Raw genomic sequence first — 13,340 nt, forward strand, 5'->3', positions numbered from 1 at the left:
AGGCGAGGCTGCTTGAACCATCAGCTCCACTTCCTGGGGCGCCTGAGTCTACAGCAGAGCTTTTAGGACTTCCAAAAGGAGAAAACAGTAATCCAGTATCTAGAGGCTGTACCCCCTAATCCTCAAGGCTGGGAGGGATGTGTGAGTCGGATCATTTGCACTAACTCTGTAGGCCAAAGACAGCAGTGACTTGCCCAAGGTCATACATCCAGCCAGAGTCCAAGTCTGAGCCTTTGGATGGCACCTGCCCATCCCCAGAGAGAAAAGACAGGATGCTAAAAAGGGTCAGCCTTCCATATACGGTTGATACTAAATATGATCAATGAACCATCCTAGGTATAAAGAGAGTTTGAAAGATAATTAAACGAAACTCGAAAGACGTATATCAATAGATTCCTATGTAAATTTCACTTCCCTTTTAAAAACCAAATTTTAACCTGGATGTTCCCTAAGACATTTCATCACTTCTAAATCACTTCTGCATGTAGGAAACTGAGTTTCTTAAGTGATATGACACTGAGTTTTCAGGCCATGAAGACCAGTTTAACCCCAGAGTCACTGACAACAAAAGAAAGAACATGCACTTATTCAACTGTGATCTAAAAAAAATATATAGAACGGAGCTTTGAGGGGTGCCTGGGTGGCTCAGTCGGTTAAGTGTCCGACTCTTGGTTTCAGCTCAGGTCATGACCTCAGGGTCATGAGATCGAGCCCTGCATTGATGATTGAGCCCTGCGTCAGGCTCCATGCTCAATGGGAATCTGCTTGAGATTCTCCCTCTCCCTCTTCATCTGCCCCTCCCCCCACTCGTGTGCACATGCATGCTCTCTCTAAAATAAATAAATCTTAAAAAAAAAACAACAGAGCTGTGATATTTATGTTTAACACAGAAAAATCTGCTACGGAGTGTTCATTTTCTTCTAGGTGTTTCTCTGAAGCTAAAGCGTGGGTTTAAGCTTAGCGGCCAAAGTGGGGAGGGTCTCCCCTCCTAGCCCTTGGCTGTGAAACTCTCTCTTTGTGGGGACTCCACACTAAGACTCCCTTCCTCAGCTCAATCCTATATGAGCAGTCTGAGTCCCCATGAGCCAAGGTGCTCCCTGAAAAGAAGGGCAGTCAGTCTGAGTCCCCATGAGCCAAGGCGCTCCCTGAAAAGAAGGGCAGTCTCCTAGGGTCCTACTTTCTCTCTGTGCCTCTGTTCCCAGCACATGGTAAACGTGCATACACTTCATCTCCTCCAGTTTAAAACTGTTTCAATTCTGTCTTTATAAGCAGAGCTTCTCTGTGAGGTAGAGTTTTCACACAACATGGCAGTTCTTCCTGTCATCAGAATAGCTCTCCCTGCTCACAAGCTACTCAAAATACAAATTCCTCATCAACTCTCTTCTGCGAGGATTTCAAAACCACAAGTATAATCTGTAGGGTCCTTGACGGCCTATTAAACCACCACATCCCATTGTCCTATAGGCAAAGCTACTGAAAAGGCCTCCCTGTGTATCAGCACTTTACAAGCATTGATCCACTCATAACTCAGAAAAACTAACTGCACGTGAAGAGTTTTTATTCCCATTTTACAGACAGGCAAACTGAGATCACAGGACAAAAGGGCCTTGCTTGGGGTTTCTGGGATTAGGAATAGCTATGCCGGGACTGTAATCAGCATCTCTGGACCCCACACACTGTCCCTTGGTTGGAGCCTGCCCTTGAGAGAGCCCCAGAGTGCTGCATTGGTATAATGCACAGACAATGAGTCTGACAACCGCCCCCCACGGAGGACCGAGGACTCACCTCTGGACCAGTTGCACGATGCTCTGGGTGTTCATGAAGAAGACCTCCCGTTCAGCCTTCCGCTGCAGGGTGGCCGCGTGGCAGTCCAGGATGGTGGCTATCTGGACGGGCACATAGGACAGGTCTGGCCACTCATAACCACACAATCTGGTCACCACCATGAAGGAGTCACCAGAAGGACCCACTGTGGGCTCCCATGGAGGACCCACCCAAGGCTCATTCAAAATCTGAAAATTTCAGCTCCAAAGCTTTCTCCGGATGCCCAGAAACAGCTGTTCATCCTGCTCAACCACTCAACATATTGCTTGAGGAATGTGAGCTTAGAATGACAACAATCCCATAAAGACACGTGTATTATTCCTCTCTACAAATATGAATGGTCTGGGGGAAGGGAAGGGAGTTTCCAACTCCAGGGAAAATGAAGCGGGCCTGGGCGGGGGTGGGGGTGGGGGTGGGGGTCTTGTTTTTATAACTAGATTTAGTGTTATTAGCATATTGTTTTTGGCAACAAAAAATATTTTTAATGAAAAACCTGTACCAACAACAAATTCCTGAAAGGTCCAAACAGGGACTTTTCTCAATTGGGGTTCTTTAGAGTTTTGTTTTGGTTATTTCTCAGTCGAGATATAATTTACATACCATAGTATTCCCCCTATTCATTCATTCATTCATTTTTTAAGTAGGCTCTATGCCTAATGTGGGGCTCAAACTCATGACCCCAAGATCAAGAGCTACAAGGTCTACCAACTGAGCCAGCCAGGCGTCCTCCCTCTTTACAGTATACAACTAATTGAGTACTTTTCAGTATATTCAGAGTTGTGCAATCATTTACCATTATCGAATTTGAGAGCATTTTCATCACCCCAGAAAGAAACCCGATAGCCATTCACAGCTACTCTCAAGCCCTCTCTCCCAGCCCCTGGCAACCACTAATCCACTTTCTGTCTCCATGGATTTGCCTCCTCTGGACATTTCCCGTACACGGAATCATGCAACACGTGGTCTTTAATGACTAGCTTCTTTCACTTAGCATGTTTTCAAGGTACGTCTATGTTGTAGTGTAAATCCGTATTAGATTCCTTTTTATGATGGAATAATATTCCAGCCTCTAGAGCAGTTGACCTCCAGGAGTGACCTGATCTAGGCTGACGTGTAGCTCCCCAAATCACAAACATGTGGGTGAGGGAACGATAATGGTACGCAGCCCTTCTAACCAGACAGAGGGCAGAAGGTAAACTGAATGAGGAGGTTCTTCCAAATGCAAATTATCTTGAAAATGCTTAACAAAGCAACACCCCCTCCTCCACAAAAAAAGCACAAAATCAAGCAAACATAGAATTATGAGAGAGATTTCATACTACCCTGGAACCCACAACTGCCTCTGTTTCAGCCCGGGTACGTTGCGGGAAATGCTCCCTGTATTTGTACCAACTGCTAACTGCTATTCTGAATCCAAGTTTTATGGAGTAAGGCCACGTAACCGTGCTCATCTCAACAACGTTGGGGAAGGTGCTGGGGTTCGGTAGAGAAGGGCTCAAAAGGAAACTCTCAGCCTGTGCCATCTTGGCTGCTCGATCAGAGGCCGTGTGGCCAGAAGTTGAGTTCCTGGGGCAGCACCCACGGGCACCCCAGTGGGGCGGGCGGGGCGGGGGCACACACCTGCTGGCTGGGGAACTGGCACAGCACCGAGGTGATGTTGCTGGCGTACTGGGCCATCACCCTGCGGACCGACTTCTCCACGGGGGCGGGGATGCGACCGGACACATTGGTCATGATTTCCTGCAGCTCCAGCAGTGGCAGTGATGGATGCCGGAGGGTCGTCATGAGCTTCTGCACCCACTCCTTCAGCTGAAGCGGGGACCACAGCATTAGCCAGAGGTCCTGTGGGGGGCTCCCTAGGCAGCCGACACACTCAACCCATCCAGACCCTGTACCCAAAGAGCCAAACATCTAGACCCGGCAGCCTCTGGAGCAGTCCTGAGTGGAATGGCCCCCTGACTACAAGGGCAATGCCCAGTTACCCCGCACCACCCCACCTCTACGCATCCAGACAGACTGCATGGTGTAGGAAGAGAACACGAGGCCATGTGAATAGCTAATGTTTAGTGCCAGACTGCTCTAAAACCTTTATTTGTATGTTCTCATCCGATCCTCAGAAACAACCCTGCAAAGTAGGTATAATCGTTATTCCTATTTTACAGTTGAGAAAACTGAAACAGAGAGGTTGATGAAGTTACCCAAAGTCACCCAGCTAGTGAGAAGCCAACTCAGGCCACTCAGCTCCAGAGACTCTTAATAGCGGCACTACAACGCCTCCGGGTGTCCCAGCAGCTGAAATGTTGATGGTCTCTAAAGGAGGATAATGGTCTGACTCCATAGGAGCTGTGTCGTTTAAAAATGAAGGAACGCGTGCCCCAGTGAGCGCAAAGACTAAATAAATGTTGTAGTTCTGGCGATCTACAGGCACACAATCAGGCGGCACAGCATGAGAGCTAAGCGCATGGGCTCTGAAGCCAGATGGCCCGGGGTCAGATCCCACCTTTGCCTTTTCACCGGGGAAACAGGGCAAGGTTCTTAGTCTCTCTGTGCCTCAGTTTCCTTAGCTGTAAAGTGGAAATAATATCATAGGTGGTTGGGAAGATTAAATGACTTAATAAATTTCAAGTGCTTAGAGTAGTGGTTGGCACACAGTATGTACTAGACAAGGGGTAGCCATTAATAACACCACCACCACCACCAGAATTACCGTCACCAGCATCATCACTAGCAGCATCACCACCACCACCAGCATCACCACCACCAGCATCACCATCACCAGCATCACTACCACCAGCATCACCATCACCACCACCAGCATCACCATCATCACCACCAGCATCACCAGCATCACCACCACCATCACCATCATTACCACAATCAGCATCACCATCACCACCACCAGCATCACCATCATCACCACCAGCATCACCATCATCACCACCATCATCACCAGCATCATCATCACCAGCATCACCATCACCAGCATCACCAACATCACCACCACAATCAGCATCACCATCACCACCACCAGCATCACCAGCATCACCACCAGCATCACCATCACCAACATCACCACCACCAGCATCACCAACATCACCACCACAATCAGCATCACCATCACCACCACCAGCATCACCATCATCACCACCAGCATCACCACCATCACCATTACCACCACCAGCATCACCACCATCACCATCATCACCTCCATCATCACCAGCATCACCACCACCAGCATCACCAGCATCACCATCACCAGCATCACCACCACCAGCATCACCATCACCACCACCAGCATCACCAGCATCACCACCACCAGCATCATCATCACCAGCATCACCATCATCAGCATCACCACCACCAGCATCACCAGCATCACCACCATCACCAGCATCATCATCACCAGCATCACCATCACCAGCATCACCACCACAATCAGCATCACCATCACCAGCATCACCAACATCGCCACCACAATCAGCATCACCATCACCACCACCAGCATCACCATCATCACCACCATCATCACCATCACCACCACCAGCATCACCAGCATCACCAGCATCACCATCACCAGCATCACCATCACCAGCATCACCAGCATCACCATCACCAGCATCACCACCACCAGCATCACCAACATCGCCACCAGCATCACCAGCATCACCACCACCACCATCATCACCATCATCACCAGCATCACCACCACCAGCATCACCATCACCAGCATCACCACCACCAGCATCACCAGCATCACCACCATCACCAGCATCACCAGCATCACCATCACCAGCATCACCAACATCGCCACCACAATCAGCATCACCATCACCACCACCAGCATCACCATCATCACCACCAGCATCACCAGCATCACCACCATCACCACCATCACCAGCATCACCAGCATCACCAGCATCACCACCATCACCACCACCAGCATCACCACCACCAGCATCACCAACATCACCACCACAGTCAGCATCACCACCACCAGCATCACAATCACCACCATCACCACCACCAGCATCACCAGCATCACCACCAGCATCACCAGTATCACCATCACCAACATCGCCACCACCACCAGCATCACCATCAACACCACCAGGATCACCATCAACACTACCATCACCACAATCATCATCATCACCATCACCACCAGCATCGCCACTAACGTGTTTTGCTATTCTGAGAAAGGACGTGACAGATAATCGTATCGCTTCTGATACTGAATTTAGCATCATGGATCTCTCACTGAGGTCTGCAGATGTGAAAACTTATTTCTCTACAGAGTAAGTAGGCAAGGGGCCCCTGGGATGAACAAGGAACATAGCGGGTCTCTGAACAAAGTGACTTCCTCGTTCTCTCCTTAAGAAGTGACCCACATGGACTTCTTTTTTAACTTACTGCTTGAACATTCTCCACAAAAACAGTATAGCTTTTACAACAGTTTATAATCATAGAGAACGTACACCGATGTTTACAATCAGTTGAGGAAGTTCCTGAGAATAAGTCCTTTGTAAAAACCACAGAGGGCTAGCCATTTTTCCCATACCTTACTTCAGTAAAGACCTCGGATATCATGGAATAAACCCTCCTGGCTCTTCACACAGACCTGCAACACGTGTGTAGAATACATACCTATCCTTTGCACGTGACCTACCTTTGTGCTAAAAATAGGCTCCGGCAGACAGTAGCCACTCATGACGTTGGTCAGGTTTTCCAGGACATTGTGGAAAACCTGGTGCAGTTTCTCTCCCATGATGGGCAGAGTTTGCTGGGAAGGGAGCGCTCCTGTGAATGGCTTGGCCTGAGGAGACACAAGAACCAGAGGTCAAGGACACCTGCCTCCTGAGTGAGACGAGAGAAACGGAGGGGCGAGGCAGATCTACCAGTACAGTCCACAATATAATCAGGATGAAGCCTGAGGGAAGAAGAACAAAAAAACCCCACAAGAACACATACTGGAAAGTCAAAATTGCTAAAACCCCACCCAGATGTGGGTTTCCCAATTCCGCCCCCCCCACGCCCCCCTAGAATGCCATAGTCCCTTGTTATGCACTCCCAGTGATTTTGGAGGAAGTTAGATTCTTTTGTTTTGCTCTGCTTTCTAATCAAAATTATCTCCCTGTTTTTCCTATTTATTTTCCATCTTTATTGAATCCCGAAGATAAACAACCAGCAGGATGGAAATTAAGGAAATTCTCATGCAAATGTCCCAGCTTTTTGTATATCATAAACATTTAGCCTTAGAGAACCAAAAAAAAAGAAAGCTCCCCAAGGGGCAACCCTGACCCCAGGAGCCCATTTGTTTATTCATTCATCCTATAAATGTCCCCTGAACACTTCCTATGTGCAGCCCTGGGACCCAGGAGCTTTGGGATGAGCTATTCTGCTGGCCTGGAACCCTCAGCTCCCTGCCCCTTCCTCTGTCCCAGCCCTGTGGGCTTGTCTCGTCCTTCGAGATGAACTGGAGGGTCTCCTCCACAATCTGGTGCTGGCTTCTCCAGCTGGGCACCCACAGCGGGAGCCAAGGGCAGCCCCCTCTTATTGCACTTCCGGAGCTGAATGACAAGGGTGCATCTCATAGGCAAACGTGAACCCCCAGGGACTGGTGGCCGGGCCCTGCCTCATGAACCTGGCGCAGAAAATGGTTGCTGAAAGGAATCGCATGCAGGCACACACACCTTTCTGGTGATCTGAAAAGGTTCAGTCTATTTCTGGCTTTGGGAAGCCTCTACAGAGAATAATGAAAAAATGAGAAGGAAACTGATAGAATATTCTGGAAAAAAGAGGCAATGTGGTTCTTTTTTCAATAATCTTACCAGCTTTCCCCCCTCCTCCCCTGGCATATATACTAATTATTACAGAAAAAAAACCACGATACAGGCATGAATGACTACCTCTCCATATGCATGCTTTGCTTAGGAGGGTGTAAACGCTCATTCATTCAGCAGCAAGACCTGCTTTTTTCTGAGTACCCATATGACCCACGCACCGTGCTAGGCACCAAGAATACAGTGATGAAGAAGAAAGTAGTCCTTGACCTCAGAACTCCCAGTTTCATGGGAAGGCTTAACGATTAATTATAAGAATCTAAATTGGAAGTCCCCCTTGAGCTTGACTTCAGGGCCATACATATCACAGATACTCTAGTACCCCCTCTGCTGGTCCCAAGGAGGGGGTGCTGCCCCCACAGCACCCGAACCTCTGTATATACATCCAAAAAATATCTTTGCAGCACCTACTACCTGCCTGCCCTGTTTTAGGCACTGGGAATCTAGCAGGGGGCGAGAAAGACAAAATGCACTGGTCTCTTGGTGCTTCCAATCTAGCGGATGCCAAAAATTGGGACCAATGGGAAAATCAGTGAGAAAAGTTGTCTGTCTCATCACGAATGACAGTACCAGGGAGAGAAGGATAGCAGGGCAGGAGGATGGGGAGTGTAAGGTCGGGTGTGTGTGTGTGTGCCATTTTTTAAAGGGTGGTCAAAAAAGGAGCCTAAGGAGACAGGGCAACTCTACGTAATACACTAACCTGGATGGGTTCCTGGATTTGGCTAAAAACTAAAGAAATCATACAGTCGTGTTCACTGCGGCATGATTCACAACAGCCAAAAGACCGAAGCAACCCAAGTGTCCATCGATGGATGACTGGATAAACAAAATGGATGCTATACGTACCATGGAATATTACTCGGCCTTAAAAGGGAATGAAGTATGGACACCTGCTAGCACATGGACGAGGCTTGAGGACGTTATTCTAAGTGAAACAAGCCGGCCACAAAAAGACAAGTATTGTACAATTCCACTAATAGGAGGTTCCTCGAGTAAGCCAGATTCAGAGAGACAGTGAGAGCAACTGCTAGGGGCTGGGGGAGGGAGGAACGGGGAGTTTGTGTTTAATGGGTGTTAAGAGTTTCAGTTCGGGAAGCTGAGAAAGTTCTAGACACGGATGGTGGTGCTGGTCGCACAACAGTGTGAATGCACTTACTGCCACTGAACTGCACACTTCCAAACGGTTCTGATGCTGAATTTCACATTGTATATCTTACCACTTAAACGTGACCACTAAGGAAATCTGCATAACGTGGGGACGTCAGGGAGTAATAATGTATCAATACTGCTTCATCCATTGTAACAATATTATCTATTCTTTATAATTAATTATATGTTAATAACTCAATATTATTACGGTATGCAATCTGAGTTTTACTCTGGGTGGGCTGGTGGGCTGCTGGCGTGAGGGGCATAAGCAAAGGTGGCCATGCTTCCGTACCCATCACACAGGCTGCTGGGGGCTCACGGAGGCAGGACAAGAGCCGGGAGCATCCAGCAGCTCCGCTCCCAGAACACAAAGAACTGCAAACACTCCTGAGCCAGCCGGGGTGGCCGCGCTGGGGTGCGACATACCGGGTGCACTTTGGAAGGGTCATCGAGCTCCAGCCTGGCCACCACACAGCCTGCTTCGAGCATGGCCCCCGGGCGCTTGATGTACTTCACCCGGCCGCTTTCCTGCACGTTCAGGGTCATGATCATCTTCATTACCTGTTTTGCAGGAAGGAGAAATCAGACGAGCCCAGCAGAACTGGCTTGTGTGTGTGTGACAAGCAGAGTCCCCCAGAACTAGGACTCTGGAGCAGCAGGTGCTTGGTCATTTAAATAGAAGGACTCCCTGGGCAGAGTTCAAGTGTAAAGGAGGGAGGGAACTCGCATTTGCCAGAAGCCTGCTGTGTGCCAGGCTCAGTGCTGTTCATGAATTATTTCCATCTGCAAAGCCAGCAAGGGAGGCAGGTTATTTATTGTACCCATTTCACAGGCATGGAAACTGATCTGTATTTGTAAAGTAAAGCCTCTCTCTTAGAAATACTGTTAAATCATCCTGTGTGGGGGTGCTTAACACACACATTCCAAAACATGGTGCATTTTGTGGCTGGCTCCTTTTTTAAAGGCAGTGAGAAAACCCTCTGGGGAACCTTTGGTGAAATGAAGAATGTGCTCCCTGTACCTCTCTGAGAGTCGGCATGCATGGACGTGATGCATTTGGTTACCACGGTGTGGGCTACAGTCAGGACTGCGCTCCTCTTGCTCAGTGGTTCACAGCTTGGGCACCCAAGACAGAGCTGGGCTGGAACCCCAGCGTGCCACCCATCCTTCTGTGACCTCCAACAGGTGCCTTCCCCTCTCTGAGCCTCAGTTTCCCCTACTGTCGAATGGGGAAGAATGACAGTCTCACCTCATAGGGCTCTTATTATTGACCCTGGCAGCATGGAATGGAGGCCAGGTGTGAACCCCAGCTCTGGGGGACCTTGAGTTCCTTAGCCTGCCTGGGCCCCATTTCTTCACGTGTAAAATGGGGATCCTATCTGTGCCCATCTCCTGTGATTGCTGGGAGGATGACAGAAGGTAATCAAACAGGTAAAATACCTAGAATAGCACCTGCACGTGCCAAGCGCTTTGTAAGTGTCGGCTTACAGCTTTTTCAATCACCGCCATGGTTATTCCTAAGCCGCCCTTCCTCGCTCCTACGGAGGTGTACATTTTTAAGGTTTTCCCTTCGAATACTGCAGAGAATTGGGGCTGAACCCACACAGTGGCCCTCTGAGGAATCGGCAGATGGTGGCCCAGGGTAAGGGGAGGCCCGCCGGCTTGGGTCCAGGGGTGCAGGTGCAATGCGGGAGGGATGGCCCTCCCTCGGGGAGGGGAGTGGAGGGCCGGCCCCGTACTCACCTCCATGTTGGCGTAGCTGCTCCCAGCCTCAACGTGGCCCCCGTCCTCCACCATGTACTGCATTAGCTTCCCAGCCGAAGGGGCTCTCAGGACTGTGGGATCATTCTCCTTCTCAAAAACACACGTCTTGTTGCCGATGGTAATACGGTAGCTGGGAGACAGAAGGGGCGGGCAGGTGGACGGAGGACCATCAACCCAGCGTGCCCAAGTCTGGCTTTCGACAGTGTTTTCCCCTTCCTTAAGGCAGCCCAGAGTGTCCTCCCACCCTGTGTGTGATCTGCAGGATTCCACTTGCCCAAATGCCAGCGTCTGACGGTTACCGCAGAGATACTGGGAATGAATGGGGTGAACAAAGGGTATGACCCTTTTCCCGCTGAAAACCAGTTCCTTTTACTGATACAATTCTAAGAGGCAGGAAGAAGGCCATCGATATTATCTGAAAAATATTTACCAACTTTAAGCCTTCACCTTATAACTGAACTGGGGAGAGTATGTCCCTGGGGCTGGGGAGGGGGGAAGCCTATCATAATCTTGAATATTCTTGGCAGACAGAACATGGCTGAAAAAGAGGTGATAAAACAGTGCTCTGGCTGGGATGAATCCAGTCTGCCTTCTTCCAAAACTTCGGGGTTCGGGAAGGGAGACAATTCTCTAAGTGGAGCTGTTGCAGGCATGGGGTCTGTGGTGCACCCCAGCCCACCGCCACCCCCAACTCCCGCCTGACTCTCCTTGGCTGGAGGCGGGGAAGAAGTCTGTGCTGCCCGCTCAGCCCGGCTGGTCTACACTTCATTGTACGTATGAGCTCAGTGGGGTCAGATGCACCGGAAAGGGAGGGTCTTTGCGGGGGGCGGGGGGATCTCATGGTGCCTCCATGCTAAGTGCTTCCAGGGCATCCTGCATTTCGCTTATCCAGGTGCACAGTGACCGGTCCTGCCCCTTCTGCTTGCTGAATGTGTCATGTTCGCCAACATGACCGTGGTCTTATCCCAATACCTAGCCCTGTGCCCAGTACAAGTAGCTGTCGCCCTAACTGGATGGCTACATCTCCTCCAGGCCTGAGCTCAGATGGCTGTGGCCACTGAAGCTCAGACAAGCAGCAGCTGACACGCTGTCACACGCCTCGCAGGCCCTGGAGCTGGGAGTCACGGCCCATTTGGCTCTGGATCCTCCCACATTACTAGGAGCGGGCCTCTTGGGAACCTCCCCAAAATGGCTGCCAGTTTTGTGGATGTCCAGCCAAGAGATTAACCTCTCCACAGGCCCCAGAATTTGCTGGAGAAGGTACTTTATCTAAGACCCCTGGGCTGCACATAGCTGGCTTTCTATCTTTGAGCCCCACGGGAAAGCGTGGCTCTACGTCACGTGCCCTCCCCCCACCTCCATGTACCTGTCAAACTCTTCTTTCATGTAGGTGGTATAGCTGTTACCATTATAGGACAGTAGCAACCCCCCGTCGCTTAGCCGGTGGGCGTCGATCTCGATGTGACAGTCGTTCATGATGAGGATGAACATGGTCAGAGATTGCCGGGCCACCTGCGGGGACAGGCTCAGTGTCCCTGCCTCAATTCAGGAGGCCTGCTTGTCCCTGGGCCCCAGAGCACCATCTTCCCCCCCCCGGCCCCACCATCACCACCGGGAGCAAGGGCTAGTGGGGGGCGGTGGCTAATGGCCACCAGCAGCAGGTGTAGTTCAGCCTGCTCATCTCCTGCCAATCACATGCCCTTCTAAGCATCAGCCCCAAGCAGGGCCACCCTGAGCAGCAGGGAAGGTGGGGGTAGGGGGGAGTGTCTCACTGTGGCTGAGACAGCCCTGGAAACTCCACCAGTGACCAGGATTCCGCCCTCCCCAGACCCAGCTCTGCCCAAGGGCACATGAGACATTTGGGAGCCTCGAGAGAGGCACAGGTGGCCAGGCCCTGACCTCAGCTCTGCACTTTGATCTGACATACTAGCCCTGGGTTCCCTGTGGGTGCGCTCGCTCAGAAAACAGAACACCCTAAAGAGCCCTCCACCTCTAAGATACATATGTTGAGACAAGAGGTAGCAAGAAACCGAGGAATGTTTATTGCAACATTATTCATGGTAACAGTAAGACTGAGACACAAACTAGCTATCCTACAACCTTGCAGTGGAATACTCTAGACCCGCACTGTCAAACAGAGCAGCCCGGACCTAGGCTCTGGCTATTTACGTGTAAATTAATTTAACTTAAATCATATACAAAATTCAGTTCCTCGGGGCTTGGTAGCCACAGGTGGCCATACTGGAGAGCACAGATACAGAACATTTCTGTTCCTACGGAAAGTTCCATTGGACTGTTGGCTCTAGACATCAAACTGATATTAAGAAAACTTGTTGGGGCGCCTGCGTGGCTCAGTCGTTAAGCGTCTGCCTTCGGCTCAGGTCATGATCCCAGGGTCCTGGGATCGAGCCCCACATCAGGCTCTCTGCTCCGCGGGAAGCCTGCTTCTCTCTCTCCCACTCCCCCTGCTTGTGTTCCCTCTCTCGCTATGTCTCTCTCTGACAAATAAATAAAATCTTAAAAAAAAAAAAAAAAGAAAACTTGTTAATAGCACGGGAAAACTTTATGCCATGATAACATCAAAGCAGTAAAACAGAATTCGCACCATGATCTCAACTTTGCAAAATCAGTGCGTAAGGAACAAAGAATTAGAAGACATGTGCTGAAACGTTAATGGGGATTGCCTCCCAGGGTCAACACACGATGGGTTTGTTCTTCTGATGCTTTATGCTTTTTTGAAATTTTTAAATTTTATACAGTAAG

The 13,340-nt window shown here is 49.9% G+C and overlaps 1 protein-coding gene across 4 annotated transcripts in view; it reads right to left on the minus strand.

Moving 5' to 3' along the window:
- ACACB (acetyl-CoA carboxylase beta) overlaps nt 1-13,340 on the minus strand; it is a 123,538-nt gene that overhangs the window by 50,034 nt on the left and 60,164 nt on the right. For all 4 annotated transcript variants that reach the window (XM_064578534.1, XM_064578533.1, XM_045887467.3 and 1 more), the window contains 6 exons: nt 11,944-12,089; nt 10,557-10,707; nt 9,240-9,374; nt 6,491-6,637; nt 3,445-3,633; nt 1,786-1,886 (listed from right to left, as the gene is read on the minus strand). In XM_064578534.1, the coding sequence (XP_064434604.1) occupies nt 1,786-1,886; nt 3,445-3,633; nt 6,491-6,637; nt 9,240-9,374; nt 10,557-10,707; nt 11,944-12,089 (869 nt within the window). The remainder of the gene's footprint in view (nt 1-1,785; nt 1,887-3,444; nt 3,634-6,490; nt 6,638-9,239; nt 9,375-10,556; nt 10,708-11,943; nt 12,090-13,340) is intronic.

This window comes from Mirounga angustirostris, unplaced genomic scaffold (assembly GCF_029215605.1).
Source record: "Mirounga angustirostris isolate CCGP_5_RB_7025 unplaced genomic scaffold, mMirAng1.0.hap1 SCAF_14, whole genome shotgun sequence".
NCBI lineage: Eukaryota > Metazoa > Chordata > Mammalia > Carnivora > Phocidae > Mirounga > Mirounga angustirostris.